General features: G+C 38.9%; 3 protein-coding genes across 4 annotated transcripts; 2 read left to right on the top strand and 1 right to left on the bottom strand.

The window, feature by feature from the left end:
* Positions 1-311: 311 nt before the first annotated feature.
* abi3b (ABI family, member 3b) lies at positions 312-6835 on the top strand. 2 transcript variants are annotated; one of them, XM_056771776.1, is made up of 5 exons: positions 312-505; positions 2161-2328; positions 2595-2789; positions 2977-3053; positions 5446-6835. In XM_056771776.1, the coding sequence occupies exons 1-5, from the start codon at positions 374-376 to the stop codon at positions 6062-6064; spliced, it is 1191 nt and encodes a 396-aa protein (XP_056627754.1). In that variant the 5' UTR covers positions 312-373; the 3' UTR covers positions 6065-6835. The 2 variants fall into 2 exon arrangements, with proteins under 2 accessions (XP_056627754.1, XP_056627753.1); XM_056771775.1 differs by having other exon boundaries at positions 2595-2795.
* Positions 6836-11331: 4496 nt separating this feature from the next.
* Positions 11332-12695, bottom strand: LOC130439150 (D(1C) dopamine receptor-like). The gene has a single exon (XM_056771599.1). It carries the CDS (start codon positions 12518-12520, stop codon positions 11333-11335), a length of 1188 nt encoding a protein of 395 aa, XP_056627577.1. The 5' UTR covers positions 12521-12695; the 3' UTR covers position 11332.
* A 2350-nt stretch (positions 12696-15045) lies between these two features.
* LOC130439092 (uncharacterized) lies at positions 15046-17260 on the top strand. The gene is made up of 2 exons (XM_056771522.1): positions 15046-15924; positions 16671-17260. The coding sequence occupies exons 1-2, from the start codon at positions 15773-15775 to the stop codon at positions 16915-16917; spliced, it is 399 nt and encodes a 132-aa protein (XP_056627500.1). The 5' UTR covers positions 15046-15772; the 3' UTR covers positions 16918-17260.
* The last annotated feature ends 8006 nt before the right edge of the window (positions 17261-25266 follow it).

Below are 25266 nucleotides of genomic sequence, written 5' to 3'. Positions count from 1 at the left end.
AGATGTTGAAGTGATGGTTTCTTGAAATAGGCCTGTGTTAGATGAAAAATGACTCTCTAGAGAAGTGGTGGTGCTGTTATGTTACACATAAGTAAAGTCCCGAATGTACATTGTTATCAGCTAAATGGCAATTTGGTGAATTAAAGTACAAATTTGCTTCCGCAACAGCAAATTCTTTGGCTCCCATATAGTCTGCACTCCATACAATCCTGGGGTCTGCGAGTATGCGCAGATATGCATTACACACCCACCTTCTCAGCATGTTTGTGCCTGTCATCTTCATTTTAGTCATTCAGAAGTCCAGCGCAGGAGTGAGCGGAGGGAATAAATACCCAACATCTCTGATATTTACACATCTGTGGAACGCTGCACAATGCCGGAAAACAGTTGTAGAGAGTCCATAGACAAGATTCTTCATGACGCTCCGACTGCGAGGAAGAATCTTCTAGACAACCACAGCAATCTGCACAGGCTGGCCGATTACTGTCAGAACAAATACTTCAATGTGAGTTTTGCGCTTTTCACATACTTTAGTTTGACTTTTATGAGATTTGACTTGATATTCTGTGAAAATTGATATTTACATTAGGCCTCAATATGCTACATTTTTATTATGAAACATGGTTCATTGATTAATTTTCTTTATTGCACATCAGTGATGCTTGAAGACTGAAACCAACAGCAGAATTTATTTTATGACACTCATTTATGATCATTGTTTGTTCTTCGTATGGATTACTTAAACTTTCTTCAGATTCGATTCTTTGTAGCCTTCAGCTTTCTTCTGACTGAACTGACGGCATACGTGCCTAAACAGAGCTGTGGAATGTTTCCATTCTTAACATGTTTATCTAGAAATCTCTCTGTGTTCCTGGAAGTCTTTTGTATTGAATGCAGTATGTGTGCAAGAGTCCTTCATATTCATTTGCTCTGTATAGATCTTGTATATGACTGAGGTTTTGTATGAAGTCTACATTATTTATGCAGAGAATGATGAAAAAATATCATGTCATTGAAATTACATTCGAGGAAATAATGGAGTTGCAGTTTGTAGACATGCATCTTGAAGCGAGTGCCCAAAAAACCTGCTTCCAGAAACGTAAATGACTACAATGACAGTGACAATTTTCAGTAATGGAATATTAAACGAAATGTGTGAATTCCGAAACTTGTTAGTTAAGTCATTATTTAATCCCCCTTGTTTTATTCAAACAATGGATTTCTTTCATTTTCAGAATGAAAAAGTGTTTTTTTGGCTGCCTGTTCTCATAGGAACAGACATAGTTGATGGTGTCGCTTTTAAACTCTCAAGAAAGGGCACACAAAGAAACTTGAGAGGTTAAATAATTCATCATATTTTGAAATCATTTGAATATGTGGCCCGAGTCATATGGAGCTACCGTATAACGTCACCAAAAACCCAAAACACCACTTTAAAAGATTTTTGGTCCTGAAGTTTAAAAAAAGCCATCAGGGTTTAAAAACATATGGGCAGGTAAAAAATGCTAAATTATCATTTTCAGATGTTAGAAATCCTTTTCAGGGTTTCCAAACTGGGGTTCATGAACCCCTGGTGGTTCATGAGGGAATTGTCACACTTTTTTTATCAGTTTACTGAATATACTTTTTAAGGTGTTTTTGTGTTTGAAATGATAAAAGGGTAAATGCTTAAATGAATCATTTTGCTTTTACTAAATGGGAAACTAATAATATTTATCTTAAATATTAAATAATAATATTGTTTCAATTTCCATTTGTGTGTAGAAAATGAAAACTGGAGGAACATGTGAAAAAATGCTTTGTATTCAAAATACTTTAAAGAAAACAAATTCATATTCACTTTTAAGCAATACAACAGTAATATTGCTTTAACATTACATCGGATGCCCTGTTTTTTTTTTCAACAAGCTGCTGAGCTGTACACACAAAATTGTGGTGTATTATAGAGGGGAAATGATCCATGCCACTTTCAAAAACAAACCTGATGACGGCATCTAGACACTGACTACAAACTGTCTTGGTGCTTTTCTTTGAAGTAGTTTTTAGCTTTGTAACACACAAAATGTGTTTTAAGAGTTTAATTCAGTCATATTCAGAATGTTTTTTTGTCTATAAATAATAAAAATGATTCAGATTGTGTGTTTTTTTATTCACATGCAGGTGGATAACACCAGAAGTGTCATTGAAGAGTCGAGAGCTTTTACCACTCAAGCCCTGGCCAGTGTCACATATCAAATCAACAATCTGGCCGCATCCCTTCTGAAGCTTTTAGATGCTCAGACCCTTCAGCTGAAACAGATGGAGTCCTCCGTCAACATGCTGAGTCAGGTGAGCTTCTCTGTATTTACCAAAACACCAGAATCTCTTGACTTAAAATATATATGACAGTCATTACTCAAACAATGCTAGATGGATTAAAAACTTTCATTATATAACAAACTTACAGGAAAATAACATTTTAATTGGTGCCAATCTTCATGCACGGAATTGATGTCACATTTGAATAACTTGAATCCTCTTGATTATTAGACCTGTGGATTATAATGATGTCAAAGTATCAGACAGCAAACTTTGCTTTCAATGTTCACTTTTAGACAGTTGACATTTTCAAGGAGAACGTAGCACGCAGAGAGATTGGAGTGCTGACCACAGGGTCGATACGTCTCCGAACTCAGAAAAAAGCTCTTCCACCAAATGGACCGGAACCGCTTCGCGTGTACAGACGCATCCCCATATCATACACCCGATTAGACAAACTGGGCCATAGCCACTGGGAAAGAAACAAAACTGTAAGCGTATGTATTCACATTTCATACTATTCTTTATTTGTTCTGATTCTATTCCTGATAGAACTGAATTACCTAGTGTAAGAACATCATTTAACTGAAGCATATGTCTAAATCACCTTCATTCAACCTCTCACTGGTGATGTCAAATAATAATTTCAATTCTTTATGCCAATCTCTGAAATCCAAGGAAGAGTCAACGGAAAAAGAAAACAGACAGTCTTTCCAACAAATCAGTGCTGAAGGAACGCGGAGCTCCTTCAGCTGGTATGTACTGAACACTCTTTACGTATTTTATAGTTTTGATGTGATTTTGCCGGTGTTGATGTGATGGCCCAGTTTTCATGTGATGGACCAGTATTTATGTGATGGACCAGTATTTATGTGATGGACCAGTTTTCATGTGATGGACCAGTATTTATGTGATGGACCAGTTTTCATGTGATGGACCAGTATTTATGTGATGGACCAGTATTTATGTGATGGACCAGTTTTCATGTGATGGACCAGTATTTATGTGATGGACCAGTATTTATGTGATGGACCAGTTTTCATGTGATGGACCAGTTTTCATGTGATGGACCAGTATTTATGTGATGGACCAGTTTTCATGTGATGGACCAGTATTTATGTGATGGACCAGTATTTATGTGATGGACAAGTATTTATGTGATGGACCAGTTTTCATGTGATGGACCAGTTTTCATGTGATGGACCAGTATTTATGTGATGGACCAGTATTTATGTGATGGACCAGTTTTCATGTGATGGACCAGTATTTATGTGATGGACCAGTATTTATGTGATGGACCAGTATTTATGTGATGGACCAGTATTTATGTGATGGACCAGTATTTATGTGATGGACCAGTATTTATGTGATGGACCAGTATTTATGTGATGGACCAGTTTTCATGTGATGGACCAGTATTTATGTGATGGACCAGTTTTCATGTGATGGACCAGTATTTATGTGATGGACCAGTTTTCATGTGATGGACCAGTATTTATGTGATGGACCAGTATTTATGTGATGGACCAGTATTTATGTGATGGACCAGTTTTCATGTGATGGACCAGTTTTCATGTGATGGACCAGTATTTATGTGATGGACCAGTTTTCATGTGATGGACCAGTATTTATGTGATGGACCAGTTTTCATGTGATGGACCAGTATTTATGTGATGGACCAGTTTTCATGTGATGGACCAGTATTTATGTGATGGACCAGTATTTATGTGATGGACCAGTATTTATGTGATGGACCAGTATTTATGTGATGGACCAGTTTTCATGTGATGGACCAGTATTTATGTGATGGACCAGTATTTATGTGATGGACCAGTTTTCATGTGATGGACCAGTTTTCATGTGATGGATCAGTATTTATGTGATGGACCAGTTTTCATGTGATGGACCAGTATTTATGTGATGGACCAGTATTTATGTGATGGACCAGTATTTATGTGATGGACCAGTATTTATGTGATGGACCAGTTTTCATGTGATGGACCAGTATTTATGTGATGGACCAGTATTTATGTGATGGACCAGTATTTATGTGATGGACCAGTTTTCATGTGATGGACCAGTATTATTTATGTGATGGACCAGTATTTATGTGATGGACCAGTATTTATGTGATGGACCAGTTTTCATGTGATGGACCAGTATTATTTATGTGATGGACCAGTATTTATGTGATGGACCAGTTTTCATGTGATGGACCAGTATTTATGTGATGGACCAGTATTTATGTGATGGACCAGTATTTATGTGATGGACCAGTTTTCATGTGATGGACCAGTATTTATGTGATGGACCAGTATTTATGTGATGGACCAGTTTTCATGTGATGGACCAGTTTTCATGTGATGGACCAGTATTTATGTGATGGACCAGTATTTATGTGATGGACCAGTATTTATGTGATGGACCAGTATTTATGTGATGGACCAGTATTTATGTGATGGACCAGTATTTATGTGATGGACCAGTATTTATGTGATGGACCAGTTTTCAGGTGATGGACCAGTTTTCATGTGATGGACCAGTATTTATGTGATGGACCAGTATTTATGTGATGGACCAGTATTTATGTGATGGACCAGTATTTATGTGATGGACCAGTATTTATGTGATGGACCAGTTTTCATGTGATGGACCAGTATTATTTATGTGATGGACCAGTATTTATGTGATGGACCAGTATTTATGTGATGGACCAGTATTTATGTGATGGACCAGTTTTCATGTGATGGACCAGTATTATTTATGTGATGGACCAGTATTTATGTGATGGACCAGTATTTATGTGATGGACCAGTATTTATGTGATGGACCAGTATTTATGTGATGGACCAGTATTTATGTGATGGACCAGTATTTATGTGATGGACCAGTTTTCATGTGATGGACCAGTTTTCATGTGATGGACCAGTATTTATGTGATGGACCAGTATTTATGTGATGGACCAGTATTTATGTGATGGACCAGTTTTCATGTGATGGACCAGTTTTCATGTGATGGACCAGTTTTCATGTGATGGACCAGTATTTATGTGATGGACCAGTATTTATGTGATGGACCAGTATTTATATGATGGTTCCAGTATTCGTGAGATGGTTCCAGTATTGATATGTGTTTTGTTGTTTTAGGCCTTTTCAGGGTTTTGCGGTTCCTCCTCCATCAGTACCTGACTTTGTGGGTTCGAACATCACAGCTCCTCCTGCATGTTCTCCTGCTTCACCATCTCCACCCCTTCTGTCTGCCTGCTCCCCGTCTCTGCCTCCATATGTTTATCAAGATTTATCAATGCTGCCTCCTCCACCTCCCCCATATGATGAGATGGAAGACGCTCCACCTCCCCCTCCTCCTTCTCCACCTCAAAGCAACATGCCATCATTTCCACCAAATACATCTGTGACTTTAGCAATTCCTCCACCTCCCCCTACTCAGGCCAACATGGCGATACCACCTCCTCCTCCACCTTCTCCAACTCAAGGCAAGATATGTATTCCACCCCCTCCTCCACCTCCCCCTACTCAGGGCAACATGGGGTTTCCAGCTCCACCTCCTCCTCCACCTCCCCCTGCTCAGGGCAACATGGCAATTCCACCCCCGCCACCTCCAGCTAGATCTAGCTCATCGGCACCCACACCGCCACCTTTACCTACCCAAAGTACCCCTATGGTGCCACCACCACCTCCTCTCCTTAATACTGGTGGGAAATTTGTTCCACCTCCTCCCCCTCCCCTCCCTCAATTTAAATGTTGAATTTCGATGTTAACTTTTTATATATAAAACAGTTTACTTTTTATGGTAGGCTACAGTGCGTTAAATAAAGTTATGTGTAAACAATATGTTAAATGCAATATACTATAAATATGTCAATGCATTATATTTTTAGTTGGACCTTACGTAATGAAGCATTAGGCCTACATACATACACAGCGAGTCCCCTTACATTCACCATGTTGCTTCTAGGAGCCATAAACAGATAAAACGTTTTTTTCTTATCTTCTTTGGCAAAGAAGCGAAAGCGTGACATCTTAGTGCTGTTCATCCTCCTTTCTTAGTGCTTCGAAAGGAAGGGTTGGAATAAGCAATTGGTTGCAATTCGCAACCTCACCACTAGATCCCGCTACATTTCATACACCGGACCTTTAAAATACACACATCTACTGATTTATCAATGCTATTGCAAAGCTTCTTCTGTAAACATGACATTATACCGTCCTGCACAACCATCCAAAGAAAGTTTTATGTTATTCAAATTCACATTCGTTTCTAAAGCTGCTTATACAAAACACAGATAATAGGGCTATACTGGAAAAAAATGAGACACTGTAGCTTTAAGGAAGAGAACAGCATCTCAGCTCTTAAATGTTTCTATCACATTTAACAATGCAACAACATTTGAACTGTGACATTTAAGGAACATAAGGAACAGAATTTTGGTTTTGACATTTTTTTAAATTTGCGTTACTCTTGTTTTGTATCCTGAATATCTCATCGAATACCAGATAATACAAATAAACACACTGTTTTCTGCATGCATATGTGTGCTGTGTTGTTTGGTCTGATTTTGTCACAAGGTGTTACTGTAGGGTATTTATTGTCAGATCAGTTTCATCTCTGTGGACGCATCAGGACTCACATGTCTAACTCTGGTTTCACTCGCATTTCCTTTTATAAACCACCACAATGTACCTATTTATTTTAAAAAGACACCTAAGTATCTTTTTTGTAGTAATTTATTAATTTGCTTATCATGAGAGTTGTATGTCTAAAATCAACATCACATTCCATTAATACAGAATGTCATGCAAAGCAGTCAAAAGCACCAACAGAGTCCGCTAGGGGGCCACAGTTTACTTCTGATGAAACTCATTTCAGATCTAAATGAAGTCAGACAGACAGTTTATTTGATGAATTATGAGCCAGGTGGTTAAATACACAAATGACATTGTGTAGTATCTACCACCTATTCTGATGACAATGTGAATACAAAGAAGGTTATTCTCTCTCTCTGTCTGTCTGTTTGCCTGTATTAATCTTAGTCTTGTGTGGGCGATCAAAAGACTCCACAGCTTCAACCACAAATGTACTGTTCATACTGGCCCGGTCATAGTACTTATATGACTTGACCAGAGACATGACACAGCTTTGAAATCATGGACAGAATATATAAGTTTATGTAAGAAGTTGTCTTTTATTCCTGCCTACCGTCTTCTTTCTCCTCAGCTAAGGATGAAAACATGTTTTTGTTCTTCTGATGTGTCTTATATAAACAAGCCATACTGCACATGTAACATTACATGCCTTCAAAACATACAAAACACTTTTTGAAAACACAGGACGAAACAACGATGTCATGCTATTTGGTTCCCTGTGGCCCTAGGAGATGCTGTAAGACACTTTGATCAACTCCCTTAAGAGACTTGAATCAAGAGATTATTAGAATCCAGGCGCTCACACCTGCGTTTCATTTGTTTAGGAATAAAAATGCAGGAGAGAAACATTAAACCTCACCATGTGCATCAGCTGAACCTCTCAGAGATCTTCATTGCATTCAATTGGATTGTGTGATTGTGTCAATGTTACATTTCACACTAAAATCAAGAGGGAAAAGTCGTTATGCAAAATAATAATGTTGTGATATTTTGCTCAAATTCTCATTACCGTAATACATCAGGATGTTTTTTCTCATTGGTTGAGTCTCATTAGATTTTCATTACTCCAAAATTGCTTTACTGTTACTTTTTTCACATCATCTGCCTTAATCAACGAAAATGTAAACACATCTTACAATGACGTATGAGTCTATGAAGACTTTTAGGCACATTTACAAGAAAAACAGGCGGAGTTTATTTTTGAAATACGGTTGAACTATGAAATTACATAACAAGACAACACATTTACAAGAAAAATGGGGGAAACTATTTATTATATATCCTTGTATCCTATAATAGTACAGAAAACAAAATAGTTTACGATATATTTCTGTTTTTCCAGTTTACAGAAATTTCACAGTGAATGTGTGAAAATGAAGAATTTTCTACATTCTGCTCTAACGCTTGTTGTAAAGCCCCTTCTGGACCCTCACCTTATTCCACTTACCCTTCATCCACATTTATGTTAAGGACCTGATGTTTGGTATATATGCTGGTCAGAGTGTTTTGATTTGATACATGTGCAGGTGTTTAAAACCCAAGTCACGTCACATTCTCATACCTTGTTCTTGTATTAAATCCTCGGTTGAAGCACCATGTTCCATTTTTCTTTGATGGTTTTAGATGCTGCATTCAACATTTTTGCTGCTTTGTGATTGATACAGTAAATGTGAATTGTTTGCTGTTTAAATTGCACAAAAGTACTTTCATAAGATGTTTAGCTCCTTTGTGACAACATTTGTATTGTGAAAAAAAAATCATTCAAAAAAAATTCTAATTGAAAAATTTGTTCATAAAAATCAGTGAAACCTTTTTTACATTCCATTCCATTCCATTCCATTTTCTACCGCTTATCCGAACTACCTCGGGTCACGGGGAGCCTGCGCCTATCTCAGGAGTCATCAGGCATCAAGGCAGGATACACCCTGGATGGAGTGCCAACCCATCGCAGGGCACACACACTCACTCATTCACTCACGCACTCACACCCTACGGACAATTTTTTCCAGAGATGCCAATCAACCTACCATGCATGTCTTTGGACCAGGGGAGGAAACCGGAGTACCCGGAGGAAACCCCTGAGGCACTGGGAGAACATGCAAACTCCACACACACAAGTCGGAAGCGGGAATCGAACCCCCAACCCTGGAGGTGTGAGGCGAACGTGCTAAACACTAAGCCACGTGCCCCCCCCCTTTTTTACATTTTACTGAAAATGTACGAAAACTATTTTAGTAGTCGAGACTATAAGACACGTGTCTACACTGATTTAAAAACTCTCTTGTGACGTGTTTGATAAAAGGACTCACAGACGGTAATTATTGTAAATTGGTCCAAATGAGTATGTCCTTTTATGAATAATAGAACAGTGAATTCCAGCTAACTGCATGCACACTTCTCAGAATGGATGTCCTCTTTCATCATCATTCATCAAGTTTTGCATCTCCGCTGAATGATTTTCTGAATGTCTGCCGAGACATCCTCGGGACATTTGCCAAGCCCAGTCCAGGTTCCGGCGCCAAGCCCGGTCCAGGAGCCGGCGCCAAGCCCGGTCCAGGAGCCGGCGCCAAGCCCGGTCCAGGAGCCGGCGCCAAGCCCGGTCAAGGAGCCGGCGCCAAGCCCGGTCCAGGAGCCGGCGTCCAGCCCTGTCCTGCCGGCCGGCGCGTCCCCCAGGGCTAGGACTTCCCCTCCCAGCCCTGCCCCATCTGGACTTCCCCCTGTTTTTTCTTGTTTGCCCCCACCCCCCCTCCCTTGTTTGTTGTTTTTATTGAGTCACCCCAATCCCTTGTTTTTTCTTGCCTGTCTGCCCCTAGTCTTGTTTTCCATGTTTTGTTTAGTCTTGTCTTTGTCCCAGTCTGCCTTGTCTTGTTCGTGCCTTTGAGGAGCATCAGGTTGCTGCTCCTTAAGGCGGGGGTTCTGTCATGGTTTCACCTCTCCTTGTCAGGTATTTCTTGGTTTAGAGGTGGAATCATGCAGAATCCTTTGTTTCATGTGGGGAGAGATGTTTTTGACCTTGTGGCCTTCCATTCTCTCCCCGAGTCACGTCACCGTTCCTACCCTCCTGTTTCCTAGTTTGTGTTAATTAGCTGACCTTGATTGTTAATCCCTTGCACCCGTTCCCTCTTGGTTTTTCTCCCTATAAAGAGTCCTCATGTTTCATTGTCCTGTGCACGTTCATTGTACGTCTTACCTTGTTGATGGTGCATACCTTGTTGATGTTGCAGTCTTGCCTTGTTCCTGTTGTTCATTGTTTGCTGTGCCTTGTTCCTGTTGCCCCGTATCTTAGTAAGTGTAGTTTAGTGTTTGTTTCAAGTGTTTGTTTTCCAGTTTATTCAGTAAGTCTCTTTGTTAACTTTATTATTTATCCTGTATTGTTTGCCCCCTCGTGGGTTTTTGTTTTGTCCTTTTTGTCTTGTTTATTGTAAAATAAATTCCCCTGTTCACCCCTAACATCCGTCTCTGCCTGCAATTGGGTTCTACCCGTCCGCAAATCGTGACACATTTCAGTGAACATACAAAGTGCTCAAGCTAGAAGCCCTGTATACTCCTTTTGGAAAACCACGAGTCTCATCTGTCCATTGATGGACTCAATTATGCAAAGGAAAATGGCATAATCATGCTGTCATTCCCAACCCACTGCTCAGATCGGCTCGAACCATAAGAGAGGTCTGTCTACGGGCCACTAAAGAGGCACGTCAACAGTGCGTGTGATTCCTGGATGAGGAACATCCCAGGGAGGACAATGTCAATTTATGACATTCCTGGGTTTGTGGCAAATGCCTATCCTCTGGCTGCAACCCCCTGAAGATTCAGGTTAGCTTTAGGTTGGCCGGGTTTCAACCTTACAACAGAGATGTATTTCTGGAAACCAAGTTTGCCCATGCCCAGTTATGCTTCTGCTTCCACCAGCTCACCCTTACCCTACAATGCTATTGCTGACAGCAGGCTACCAGCTCCAGAGGACATCCGGCCATATCAGAATGGATCTATGTGCAAGCCACCGAACGTTTGAGTTTAAAGTTCAAAGTAATGCGTTTTGATTGAAATATGTAGAGTTTGGCTTGAAATAATTGTTTTTTCGAATTCTCTAGGCACGATTGTTTATATTTCTAGTTCTGGTTTGAATATAAAAATGAAAATCAATATTCACAATTAAGTAGTTGTGTTCTTATTTTTAGATAATCTAGTGTGACAATTTACCTGCCGATGGGGCAAATTGTCACAATTGCACATCCTCTATTCAACAGTCTACAACTCCGTAATGAGATAAGATATGAAAATGTAATGAATACAAATGATGTGCCCAGGAAGTCATTCTTTCATTTGGTATAACATTTATACCGCTGTGATGTATGTTGCTCAGTAAATGTTACACGGTGTGAAAAGTGTGACAACATGCCTCGCTCTCCCCTACCACAGGTGCCAAAGCTAAGGGCTGAGGATCAGATGCGTCCTGCGATTCCTTCTGGGGAAGAGTGGTTTGGTGATGGGTTGCGTGATGGTAGGACACCAGCTCGTTACTGAAATTCACAGCCTCCACCGCAGAAGACGCGCAAAGTCTGTTGCAGCCCAGAATAGTGGTGAACGCTTTCCTGAAATCCGCGTTAAACGCGTAGATCACCGGGTTGAGGGCCGAATTGGCCCATCCGAACCACACAAAGATGCTGAAGGTTGTGCTGCTGACGCACCGAGAGTTTCCGAGCGCGTCCAGGTTACAGAACGGAACGATGCAGTTCAGGATGAAGAACGGCAGCCAACAAAACACAAACACTCCCATTATGACGGACAGGGTTTTTAACACCTTAGTCTCTTTCTTGAATGTACTTTTAAGTGACTGTTGGCTCGAGCATTCGCGGTGACTTTGAGTGTGTCCGGCTGCCCTCTCCAAGGTGGAGATTCTTCGGATCTGCGTTTGTGCAATCCTGTAGATGCGCGTGTATGTTCCGATCATAATGATGACTGGAGCGTAAAAGCTTACGAGTGAAGATACAATTGCATAAGTCCTGTTCAAAGTCGCACTGCAGTCCTCCGACTGGATGCCATGGTTTATCGGTGAGATATCTACGCGCTCAGCCTTGTGCCAGTTGAGTCTTACAGGGACGAAGGAAATCAGGATGGAGAGGGTCCACGCCATGCCGATCATGACAAACGCCACCCGCTGGGTCATTTTACGCTCGTAATGGAAAGGGCTCGAGATAGCCCAGTATCTATCCAAACTTATGATGCACAAATTCAGAATAGATGCCGTTGAACACATTATATCAAAGGCTATCCAAGTGTCGCAAAAGCTCCCGAAGAGCCAGCAACCGGCCACCTCGGATACGGCCTTCCACGGCATGACCAGAACTGCCACGAAGAGATCCGACACTGCCAAAGATATGACGAAAAAATTAGTCACTTTGGATCTCAGATGTCTGAATTTGATGACGGCGACGCACACGAGAGTGTTCCCCAGCAGCGTGGAAACAATGAGAGCGCAGAGCGCGCAGCCAGTCAGTGCGCGGACACCCGGGGTGGAGCTCTCTGGACCATCGCTGTACTTTCCTGCTGTTTCCATTTCTCTCGGCCCGAGTCAAATATGTCATTGTCTTCAATTGGTTTCTCATGTTACCTGCTCTTCTGCTTCTCTGTTTGCGCTGCTTTCCAACTCGTTTCTTCCCCCTAAAAAGTGCAATCGTGTTTCTGTTGAATTGAGCATCAGTTGCAGGACTGGAGGTGATCGGCTCTCTGAAATCATTGTTGGATCTGTAATGCAGTGCCACAGAAAGACGAGAGATAAGACACAACATAGAGGAGTCACCACTCTAAAAAATGCTGGGTTATTTATTTAACCCAACAGCAGGGTTGAGGCTGTTGGGTCATTTTGTTGGGTTATTTTCTCAGTGTTGGGTCATTTTGTTGGGTTTATTTTCTCAGTGTTGGGTCATTTTGTTGGGTTATTTTCTCAGTGTTGGGTCATTTTGTTGGGTTATTTTCTCAGTGTTGGGTCATTTTGTTGGGTTATTTTCTCAGTGTTGGGTCATTTTGTTGGGTTATTTTCTCAGTGTTGGGTCATTTTGTTGGGTTATTTTCTCAGTGTTGGGTCATTTTGTTGGGTTATTTTCTCAGTGTTGGGTTATTTTCTCAGTGTTGGGTCATTTTGTTGGGTTTATTTTCTCAGTGTTGGGTCATTTTGTTGGGTTATTTTCACAGTGTTGGGTCATTTTGTTGGGTTATTTTCTCAGTGTTGGGTCATTTTTTGATTAAGCCAAACGCTGGGTTACAAGTCGGGGCCAATTGAGTGACAGTTGAGAGAGTAAACCCCTTCCACTCATCGACGCATCATACAAACTTTACATTCGCGGGCATTTTCGGAATCTCTGAACCTCACGCACAATCTCCGGCTCCTTCCCCGTCAGAGAGGTGACATTCCATATCCCTAGAGCTAGATTCCGCGTCCAGGGATCGGGTTGTTGAGGCCCCTGCCTTCGACTACCACCCGATCCGCTTTGCACCGGCCCCTTACGGTCCCTCCTGTAGGTGGTGGGTCCACGGGAGGGTGGCCTCACGTCGCTCCTTCGGGCTGAGCCCGGCCGGACCCCATGGGGGAAGGCCCGACCACCAGGCGCTCGCATACGAGCCCCAACCCCGGGCCTGGCTCCAGGGTGGGGCCGCGGCTTCGCCATGCCGGGCGACGTCACGGTCCTCGATTTTGTCGTCATCATAAGTTTTTTTTTTTAACCGCTCTTGGTCTGACCCGTTGCCTAGGACCTGTTTGCCTTGGGAGACCCTACCAGGGGCATATAACCCCAGACAACATAGCTCCTAGCGTCTTTCGGGTACTCAAACCCCTCCACCACGGTAAGGTGGCAGTTCAAGGAGGGGTTTTACATTTTTAAATATGTATCAACATTAATTAAATTACAGTGTTTGATATGCCATTTTATTGTTAATTGAGCATTAAAATGTTGCAAGTCTTTATGAATTCCTTTTGTCTTGCATTTCGATCCTTAATAAAACTTCAATTTTGATTCTTACTGATGCCTCCAGTAATTCTGTGATTTTATTTTTATTATTTTCAAACATTTTGTGTTTTTTATAAACCAGCAATGTAATAGTTGATGTATATGAAACAACCCAGCATGTTGGGTCAACAATTTAAAATAACCCAACGCTGGGTTTGTCCATATTTGACCCAACATTGGGTTACCAAAATAACCCAAATTGGGTTGTTTTAACCCAGCCTTTTTTTAGAGTGTAGCAGCTTTTGTGAGCACAGGTGTGTTAAAACTTAGGAACTACGTCTGCTGTCTTTCTGACTGTTTGCAACTTATCAGAAATTGTCTTCAAAATAGGGGTAGAACTACAATTATCGGTAAGAAATATAACTACGAGTATAAACAGTTTCTGCAAGACTCCGTCATTATTAAAAAAATATTTTTTATTATTGACCTGAGGTAACCATTATCAAATCAAATGTATTTATAAATGTATTTATAAAGCACAATACAAACAACAGTCGTCGAACACTGTGCTGTACAACATTTACTGAAAAGACAATAATAAAATGATTATGTTCTTAAAATATTAATGAGTAACTGTTCTTAAATGACTGACTGTTATTTACTTCTACTGTATTTAAGTTAGTTTGATTTATGATGAGGTGTTTCTGTTGAATAAAGTGTGCATTTTATTATTTATTAATTGGATAAACAAATAATTACGGAAACGATAATTGACAGCAAAGCTTTACTGGCGTCAGCATTTGCTAAAAGGTTCTAAAAAAAGTAAAAAGTAAAGGAAAACAAGTAAAAATCCTAAAAAATGCTTTCCTTTTTAATTCCATATTTTGAGCGCAACTTTTCTCTTTATAGCATTTAAATTGAGAGCCAATATAGAAAATGCTGAGAACGATAAAAATAAGAACGATAAACACACTGAAGGAGAAAATAAAAATAAAATCGAAAACAGTGGTAATAAATGTACCAAATGTACACAAAATGATCTATTTTCAATGCGGCGCATGTACAGTGTGCGCATGACATATGTGTCCAGCAGACGGCGCGCAGAGTCTGCTGCAGCGCATTGCGTCACCGCGTGACGTATCTGGATTGTCAAAATGGCGTCAGGTCACGGTGAGGAGATCATCTACCGGTCCCGGTCCGGGCAGCGCTCGTGTTTTAAATCATAAGGTTTATCTAGTGAATATGCTGAAGGACAGTTCGAGTAGATGTTCTGCTGAAAAAAGATCGGAGGACATGTAAATTAGAGGATAGTTATGAAGACAATGATGTATCTGAACATATGACATCCAACCGGGACAACATCGCACCTCTCTGGAAGGCTTTATAGTAGAGATCTTTATCACGAATTGTGTTGAAGTCGATGGGTATGTAAAGTCGCTTATAACAACGATGTGTTGATTAAAGCTGGCCTGTCCAATAAAAAACACACACCAGTTTTGAGTCTGCTGTTCTGAAGAAGAATTGCCTAATGTGAACCATGCCTCGCACAAAAGAGCTCCCAGAAGACCTACGATCAAGAATTGTTGACTTACATAAAGCTGGAAAGGGCTACAAAAGTATATCTGAAAGCCTTGATGTCCATGTGTCCACGGTAAGACAGATTGTCTACAAATGGAGAATGTTCGGCACTGTTGCTACACTCCCTAGGCGTGGTCGTCCTGTAAAGATGACTGCAAGAGCACAGCGCAGAATGCTCAATGAGGTGAAGAAGAATCCTAGAGTGTCAGCTAAACACTTACAGAAATCTCTGGCAGATGCTAACATTTTTGTTGACAAATCTACAATAAGGAAAACATTAAACAAGAATGGACTTCATGGGAGGACACCACGGAGGAAGCCACTGCTGCCAAAAAAAAACATTGCAGCACGTCCAATCCAAGGAGGAGTCAACGAAACAAGAAAACAGACAGTCTTTCCAACAAATCAGTGCTGAAGGAACGCGGAGCTCCTTCAGCTGGTATGTACTGCACACTCTTTACGTATTTTATAGTTTTGATGTGATTTTGCCGGTGTTGATGTGATGGCCCAGTTTTCATGTGATGGACCAGTTTTCATGTGATGGACCAGTTTTCATGCGATGGACCAGTTTTCATGCGATGGACCAGTTTTCATGTGATGGACCAGTATTTATGTGATGGACCAGTTTTCATGCGATGGACCAGTTTTCATGCGATGGACCAGTTTTCATGCGATGGACCAGTTTTCATGTGATGGACCAGTATTTATGTGATGGACCAGTTTTCATGTGATGGACCAGTTTTCATGTGATGGACCAGTTTTCATGTGATGGACCAGTTTTCATGTGATGGACCAGTATTTATGTGATGGACCAGTTTTCATGTGATGGACCAGTTTTCATGTGATGGACCAGTATTTATGTGATGGACCAGTTTTCATGTGATGGACCAGTTTTCATGTGATGGACCAGTTTTCATGTGATGGACCAGTTTTCATGTGATGGACCAGTATTTATGTGATGGACCAGTTTTCATGTGATGGACCAGTTTTCATGTGATGGACCAGTATTTATGTGATGGACCAGTTTTCATGTGATGGACCAGTTTTCATGTGATGGACCAGTTTTCATGTGATGGACCAGTTTTCATGTGATGGACCAGTATTTATGTGATGGACCAGTATTTATATGATGGTTCCAGTATTCGTGTGATGGTTCCAGTATTGATATGTGTTTTGCTGTTTTAGGCCTTTTCAGGGTTTTGCGGTTCCTCCTCCATCAGTACCTGACTTTGTGGGTTCGAACATCACAGCTCCTCCTGCATGTTCTCCTGCTTCACCATCTCCACCCCTTCTGTCTGCCTGCTCCCCGTCTCTGCCTCCATATGTTTTTCAAGATTTATCAATGCTGCCTCCTCCACCTCCCCCATATGATGAGATGGAAGACGCTCCACCTCCCACTCCTCCTTCTCCACCTCAAAGCAACATCCCATAATTTGCACCAAATACATCTGTGACTTTAGCAATTCCTCCACCTCCCCCTACTCAGGCCAACATGGCGATACCACCTCCTCCTCCACCTTCTCCAACTCAAGGCAAGATATATATGGAAAAAAAATGAGACACTGTAGCTTTAAGGAACAGAACAGCATCTCAGCTCTTAAATGTTTCTATCACATTTAACAATGCAACAACATTTGAACTGTGACATTTAAGGAACATAAGGAACAGAATTTTGGTTTTGACATTTTTTTTAATTTGCGTTACTCTTGTTTTGTATCCTGAATATCTCATCGAATACCAGATAATACAAATAAACACACTGTTTTCTGCATGTATATGTGTGCTGTGTTGTTTGGTCTGATTTTGTCACAAGGTGTTACTGTAGGGTATTTATTGTCAGATCAGTTTCATCTCTGTGGACGCATCAGGACTCACATGTCTAACTCTGGTTTCACTCGCATTTCCTTTTATAAACCACCACAATGTACCTATTTATTTTAAAAAGACACCTAAGTATCTTTTTTGTAGTAATTTATTAATTTGCTTATCATGAGAGTTGTATGCCTAAAATCAACATCACATTCCATTAATACAGAATGTCATGCAAAGCAGTCAAAAGCACCTACAGAGTCCAGTAGGGGGCCACAGTTTACTTCTGATGAAACTCATTTCAGATCTAAATGAAATGACAGGATTTTTGACTGTGTCCATTTACTCCAGGACATCTAAGAGACGCTTTTTAAATCTGGTAGTAATGTGCAAATCCAATCATCTTCCAGAAAACAGACTAATTGTACTCGCTTTTAAATGACTTCAATAATTTGATTCAGAAAAGAAGCAGTCAATCAGCTAAAGTCAGACAGACAGTTTATTTGATGAATTATGAGCCACGTGGTTAAATACACAAATGACATTGTGTAGTATCTACCACCTATTCTGATGACAATGTGAATACAAAGAAGGTTATTCTCTCTCTCTCTCTGTCTGTTTGCCTGTATTAATCTTAGTCTTGTGTGGGCGATCAAAAGACTCCACAGCTTCAACCACAAATGTACTGTTCATACTGGCCCGGTCATAGTATTTATATGACTTGACCAGAGACATGACACAGCTTTGAAATCATGGACAGAATATATAAGTTTATGTAAGAAGTTGTCTTTTATTCCTGCCTACCGTCTTCTTTCTCCTCAGCTAAGGATGAAAACATGTTTCTGTTCTTCTGATGTGTCTTATATAAACAAGCCATACTGCACATGTAACATTACATGCCTTCAAAACATACAAAACACTTTTTGAAAACACAGGACGAAACAACGATGTCATGCTATTTGGTTCCCTGTGGCCCTAGGAGATGCTGTAAGACACTTTGATCAACTCCCTTAAGAGACTTGAATCAAGAGATTATTAGAATCCAGGCGCTCACACCTGCGTTTCATTTGTTTAGGAATAAAAATGCAGGAGTGAAACATTAAACCTCACCATGTGCATCAGCTGAACCTCTCAGAGATCTTCATTGCATTCAATTGGATTGTGTGATTGTGTCAATGTTACATTTCACACTAAAATCAAGAGGGAAAAGTCGTTATGCAAAATAATAATGTTGTGATATTTTGCTCAAATTCTCATTACCGTAATACATCAGGATGTTTTTTCTCATTGGTTGAGTCTCATTAGATTTTCATTACTCCAAAATTGCTTTACTGTTACTTTTTTCACATCATCTGCCTTAATCAACGAAAATGTAAACACATCTTACAATGACGTATGAGTCTATGAAGACTTTTAGGCACATTTACAAGAAAAACAGGCGGAGTTTATTTTTGAAATACGGTTGAACTATGAAATTACATAACAAGACAACACATTTACAAGAAAAATGGGGGAAACTATTTATTATATATCCTTGTATCCTATAATAGTACAGAAAACAAAATAGTTTACGATATATTTCTGTTTTTCCAGTTTACAGAAATTTCACAGTGAATGTGTGAAAATGAAGAATTTTCTACATTCTGCTCTAACGCTTGTTGTAAAGCCCCTTCTGGACCCTCACCTTCACTGTAAAAAAAGCATGTGAAGTCTACAGTAATTCACTGTGTGAATTACTGTAGTTTCAATGAGAAATTACAATACTGGTCAAAATATTGTGAAAATCACATTAAAGAGAACGTGCTGTACTAAGTCACAGTAATCAGTGCTGTCCTGTAGAAAGTCACAACAAACAAGTACTGTGTGAAATTTACAGTAATTCCCTGTGTTCATGCACTGGAAATAACGTATTGGGGGTCACAGAGCATTAAAGTATATTCAGTGAGAAATTACAATACTGATCAAATATTGTGAAAATGAAAAACGACTTTGTTAACCTTACCAACACAGGCCTGTGGTAAATCACAACAATCAAATGTTCATAGTTCTTTATTATAAAGGGTTTAAATAATTAAAATAAATAGTTTCCCAGTTCACAGGTATTACAGTTAATCTTGGAATTGAGAAACTTTTGTGTGATATTCAGGGCACCTCTGAAATGGGACATAATCCAAAACAAAGTATGATCATTATTGAAAGGATACAAATGTCTTGCACAAGCTTTTAATATCTTTTTTTTCTTTTGAGTCCAGCACAACTAGACTTTAAACATTGAACTGTTTTATTGATAATCTGATAATCTGTGAATTGATCATTAAATATTTTTGTGAAAATAGACGTTTCTGAAATAAATAATTTATTGATTTGTGATGAGGTTTCGTTTACAAGCAGCAGAAATGCATCTCATTGACACAGGCTTATGCTGTAGGCCACTCGTGGTTCTAAACTCTGTGATTTCCGCTGTTTCGGGGTGAAAGTGACTCCTTTTTTTTTCTTTCTCGATAGCAATATGAGCTGCTTTGTAAAACATTGAAGCTGAAATCCAACCTGTATGATGATAATACATGATGACAAAAACTAAAAATATTTTTTACCCCAAAATGGCGGCCGCACTGTTTCCCCCAAAACACCAGAGTTTTGCCTCTTGGTCTATACACTCTTTGGCGCCGCAGCACCTTTTGACGCGGCCAAGTATTCCGACCTGCAGCAGCCTGTGGTTGGAGTGTAGCTGCACAGATTGCGTAGTAGCGGTAAATTTCTTACGTTTTGTTTGGACTAAACTTTGTCACTTCATAACACTAACCCTAAACAGTACTAACTTGTTGACAGTGCAGGTGGAAGTTTTAACGTTAGGGTGTCATTGTGGTTTATACGTGTAAAGAGTCTGAGTTCAATGCAGCTTCGATTTCTGCATTTATTTGGCATATTAAAATTCACAGAAATCTTGCAAACATCAGATTTCAGTGTTGGCATGCAGAATGTCCTGCTGCATTTCTGACAGGGTCCTTGTCAGGATTAATCCATAGTCCAGCAAGTTTAGTGCCAAGTTTCAGAGAAGCCAGAAAACTAGAAAGTCAGTAAACCGAAAGAGGTCATACATGAACCCACGTGTCATTTCCTTCATCAGGGCCTTCACAGAGTTTGACTCCCAAAATAACTAGATTGAGGTCAATATTTATTTCATCTAAAATGTATATATTATAATTTACTATTTATTATTTGTTTTACAGAAATCTTCATGTGGAACAACCCGTTCAGCTGTGAATTATTATTATGTTACTTAATTATATTTTAGCATTTTGTTGTTTGTTTAGGAAATGTTTTCAAATTGTGTTTTACGTTAAAATAGAGACAATGTATTTGTCAAACAGTGTGATCCACTTGTAAAAGTCAAAGCATAAAGTGCTTGAACTCCATTGAATTTGTACAGTGTTTTTTTTCTAAATAGTATTATTCTTACAGTCAGAAACTCTAACCAGAATAAGTGATCTGTAATTCATTTCGGGTTTGGCTCTAGGTTCACTTTTAACCAATAATCCTAAAAAATGAAGTAAACTAAAACCCCGTTAATAATTATATTTTTAGTTGCTATTTCCAAATCGTCTACATAATCTTTTAAAAAAAACACAGTAACTAACTGGCAGCCATTGACAAGTAACTTAATGTAAAAAACAATCACAGTTACTAACTGGCAGCTATTGACAAGTAACTTACTGTATTTTTAAATACAGTGTATTACTTGTCAATGGCTGCCACTAAATTACTGTAATTTTCACAATATATTTCTTACAGTGTTGCTCCACTTACCCTTCATCCACATTTATGTTAAGGACCTGATGTTTGGTATATATGCTGGTCAGAGTGTTTTGATTTGATACATGTGCAGGTGTTTAAAACCCAAGTCACGTCACATTCTCATACCTTGTTCTTGTATTAAATCCTCTGTTGAAGCACCATGTTCCATTTTTCTTTGATGGTTTTAGATGCTGCATTCAACATTTTTGCTGCTTTGTGATTGATACAGTAAATGTGAATTGTTTGCTGTTTAAATTGCACAAAAGTACTTTAATAAGATGTTTAGCTCCTTTGTGACAACATTTGTATTGTGAAACCAAAAAAATCAAAAATCATTCAAAATAAATTCAAATTGAAAGATTTGATCATAATAATCAGTGAAACCTTTTTTACATTTTACTGAAAATGTACGAAAACTATTTTAGTAGTCGAGACTATAAGACACGTATCTACACTGATTTAAAAACTCTCCTGTGACGTGTTTGATAAAAGGACTCACAGACGGTAATTATTGTAAATTGGTCCAAATGAGTATGTCCTTTTATGAATAATAGAACAGTGAATTCCAGCTAACTGCATGCACACTTCTCAGAATGGATGTCCTCTTTCATCATCATTCATCAAGTTTTGCATCTCCGCTGAATGATTTTCTGAATGTCTGCCGAGACATCCTCGGGACATTTGGCAAAGAGCTCCGGCGCTATGAGGATTTAATAATGTTTTATATTCTGTTTTAAATTGTCCTTAAACCACATAAAACACTTTTATTAGCATTTATAATTAATGGCTTCTAGCCTAATGCGATCTTTAACCATGGATCTGTAGTCATGTCGTGACAATACTGTATCAGATGACAAACTAAAAAATACATGTTTTTAAAGTGAAAATCCAATAGCATTATCATTATTAACTGTCAATTTATATATTTATTTTCACATCCTGATCTGATTTTCATTTATATTCCGGTTGTGAATGATTTATGTGCCCTACCTGTATTGATTCACTCTGTGTTTCTAAATGTTTTTCTGAAAATGACACGTCTGTTTGTGTTTTCATCTCTGCAGGTTTCATTCATTAGTGGTTTGAAATGGTCTCTGTCTTTGCGTTCTAGAGTGCCACGTGTATTCTCCTTTAATAGCTCCAGTGATTAAAGATAAATTATGTTTAACCACACTGTTAAACCATGCCGTAAATTACAGGGTAAATAACTTTAAAATAGGCAGTGTTTAGCAGTAACATTGGGAAACAGTATTTTACTGAAACATAAGATGCATTTCTGTAGCGCAAATAATATATTACAGTTAATTACTATATAAACACATTACAGATAACAGCTGTAAAATTCAGCTGTAAAATACAGCCTTTTTAGTATACTGCACTGACTGCTTAATTCTTAACTCAAAGGTGTTGCCCCTTTAAGGGCAACCAGGTGTGTGTGATCTCTGAGTTTTTGTTCTTTTGCTTGTGCTGTGTTAATTATCTTACTGACTGGATTTTCATGGTTTAAAACTTAAAATGGAATCCCCAACAATGAGTGAGTAAACATTTCAAATATTTAGAAGTTTTTTTTAAATATACTGCAAATGTGGGTAAAGTTAATAATTTCTTATTATGTGCTCCGTATCTTTTGGTTCCAAAAAGCTACCTGTTAGCTTTTAGCATCTCACAACTTTCAGTATCCCATAGTGTTGAACTTTTTTGTTATTAGCAGCTGACCCCACTGCTTGTTTCTTTATTTTTCCTGTTTATTTTTTATCATGTAGTCACATTACCCACAATGTAAGGTGCAAACTGTGCGATTTGCCTTTCCGCCAACTAGGCCTTGTTTATACAAATGTTGAAAAACACCAACACAGAGCGAATTTTGCTTGTGGCAGGCAGCAGTGCCCTTGTATGTTTAAGAAATTCTACTCATTAAGGTCACATGCACAGAAACCACAGGTAGTCACAAACACAGGACACACATAGGCATTCACAGGCTGTTTCCACTGTTAGCTTCCAGTCTGTTAAATTGTGGCTAGTCATTTTTCAGAGCTGTGCATACACCTGCGGATTCATTTTAGAGATGGTAGAAAAGTTGGTTGCCCCGTTGAAGATTGCTTGAAATATTTCAGAGTGAGAACATCTTTCATCACTCATTTATCCCAAAAGCATAAGCAGTCATGTCCAAAGCAGCAGTTTTATCTCCTCAAACAGTGTGATACAGCAGCAACAGACAGACAAGTTAAAACTTCAGATCAGTCGCTTAATGTTGAGCACCAAGAGTCAGCCAGTGCCACACTAGAGCTCATTCAAAGGTAAGTGATAAATGAGATATTATATGCACAGTAATGATTTTAATTATATTCTATCATGTCTGTATTTGTTGCTGATAGTGTTTCTCATGATTCTGTATTTGATTTGTTACTAACTGATAAAAATCATTTGATTTTCAGATTCTTTGTGAGGATTAACACTGAGGGGACAAAATGTGCTGCAAAAGCTGGAACTAGCCGCAAAACTGGCTCATCTGTTACAAGAAAGGTTCAAACCAGGAATCCACATGTTCATACATTTTTGCAGCGGCTCACCGAATTTGAGTGGAAAACATGTATTTAAGTAAGTGCAAGCAATATTTATTGATACAATTATTGTAACGCAAAAAGAGGTAATTCAATTTGTGCTTAGTTACTAATAGTTTGGAACAACATGATAAACCAAATCTACAAATCATTGTATTGTTTTTGTTTTGATTATTTATGTTTTCTTAAAAGTTTTTATATCATTTAAAGATTTGCCTATTTTCTATTTATTTGTGTGTGTTTGTGTAAAATTGTAAATGAATATTTTAGGTTTTTGGTTACATGTATTGTTGTGACTACTAATTAATGAAAAAATGTTTAATGAATTGATACGTGACAAAATTTCTGCTGTTTATTTATATATTTGTTTTTTGTAAAAGAAAATAGAATGTATTTAGTTAACATTTTGACTAATCTTTGCCATACATTTCTGTATACACACCCATATCTACAATACAGTGTTATTATTTTCTATATTTTCCTTTTATTTTATTTATACTTATTTATACTTAGCTATACACTAGCAGTGGATTTTTTTATTTCAGAATAACATTCAGTTTTGTTGAATTATGTGATTTGTTTAATTGTCGTATGTAATTATGGATTTTCTTGTGTTTTGTATGCATGTTTTGCTCAAGTAATAAATTACGTTTGTTGAAACCTCTTGAATTTCTTTGTCTTTTTAGAAGATAATACCATTAAATAAAATTGCAGCATTTTTGATGGAGCAGAATGACTACAATATTAAATACACAGAATGCATATGTAGTATTCAACTGTGAGTGTGTTGCATTACAGTAAATAACTATCACTACTCTTGCCGGTTATTTGCTGTTAATCTTGATTTACAGTAAAATACTGACAAAACTGTTGCCAGTCAGTCACCGTAAAGTCTCAGTTACAGTACAATGCTGGCAACACTGTTGCCAGTCAGTCACCATAAAGTCTCAGTTACAGTAAAATGCTGGCAACACTGTTGCCAGTTAGTCACCGTAAAGTCTCAGTTACAGTAAAATGCTGGCAACACTGTTGCCAGTTAGTCACCGTAAAGTCTCAGTTACAGTAAAATGCTGGCAACACTGTTGCCAGTTAGTCACCGTAAAGTCTCAGTTACAGTACAATGCTGGCAACACTGTTGCCAGTTAGTCACCGTAAAGTCTCAGTTACAGTAAAATGCTGGCAACACTGTTGCCAGTTAGTCACCGTAAAGTCTCAGTTACAGTAAAATGCTGGCAACACTGTTGCCAGTTAGTCACCGTAAAGTCTCAGTTACAGTACAATGCTGGCAACACTGTTGCCAGTTAGTCACCATAAAGTCTCAGTTACAGTAAAATGCTGGCAACACTGTTGCCAGTTAGTCACCGTAAAGTCTCAGTTACAGTAAAATGCTGGCAACACTGTTGCCAGTTAGTCACCGTAAAGTCTCAGTTACAGTAAAATGCTGGCAACACTGTTGCCAGCTACTTACTGTGGAATTTACATTACAGTTAGTAGCTGGCAACAGTGTTGCCAGTATTTGACTGTAGAAATGGCTGGAAAGGTCTAACAGTGCAGCCTGCTTCAGATTAAACACAACAAACATCACTGTGAGAGCAAACTATGTCTTTCCATCTCAA

The sequence above is a fragment of the Triplophysa dalaica genome, chromosome 17 (genome assembly GCF_015846415.1).
Source record: "Triplophysa dalaica isolate WHDGS20190420 chromosome 17, ASM1584641v1, whole genome shotgun sequence".
Lineage (NCBI taxonomy): Eukaryota > Metazoa > Chordata > Actinopteri > Cypriniformes > Nemacheilidae > Triplophysa > Triplophysa dalaica.
Note: the sequence above shows the minus strand (reverse complement) of the source record. Positions and strands in the feature narration are given on the sequence as shown.

What these genes read in the sequence shown, in the direction of transcription:
- abi3b (XM_056771775.1), top strand. Translation starts at nt 374, where the DNA reads ATGCCGGAAAACAGTTGTAGAGAGTCCATAGACAAGATTCTTCATGAC. An exon ending in GTCAGAACAAATACTTCAAT is followed by an intron (nt 506 to 2,160) that starts GTGAGTTTTGCG and finishes ATTCACATGCAG; the next exon opens with GTGGATAACACCAGAAGTGT. An exon ending in AAAGAAACAAAACTGTAAGC is followed by an intron (nt 2,796 to 2,976) that starts GTATGTATTCAC and finishes CTGAAATCCAAG; the next exon opens with GAAGAGTCAACGGAAAAAGA.
- LOC130439150 (XM_056771599.1), bottom strand. Translation starts at nt 12,520, where the DNA reads ATGGAAACAGCAGGAAAGTACAGCGATGGTCCAGAGAGCTCCACCCCG.
- LOC130439092 (XM_056771522.1), top strand. Translation starts at nt 15,773, where the DNA reads ATGGACTTCATGGGAGGACACCACGGAGGAAGCCACTGCTGCCAAAAA. An exon ending in ACGCGGAGCTCCTTCAGCTG is followed by an intron (nt 15,925 to 16,670) that starts GTATGTACTGCA and finishes TTGCTGTTTTAG; the next exon opens with GCCTTTTCAGGGTTTTGCGG.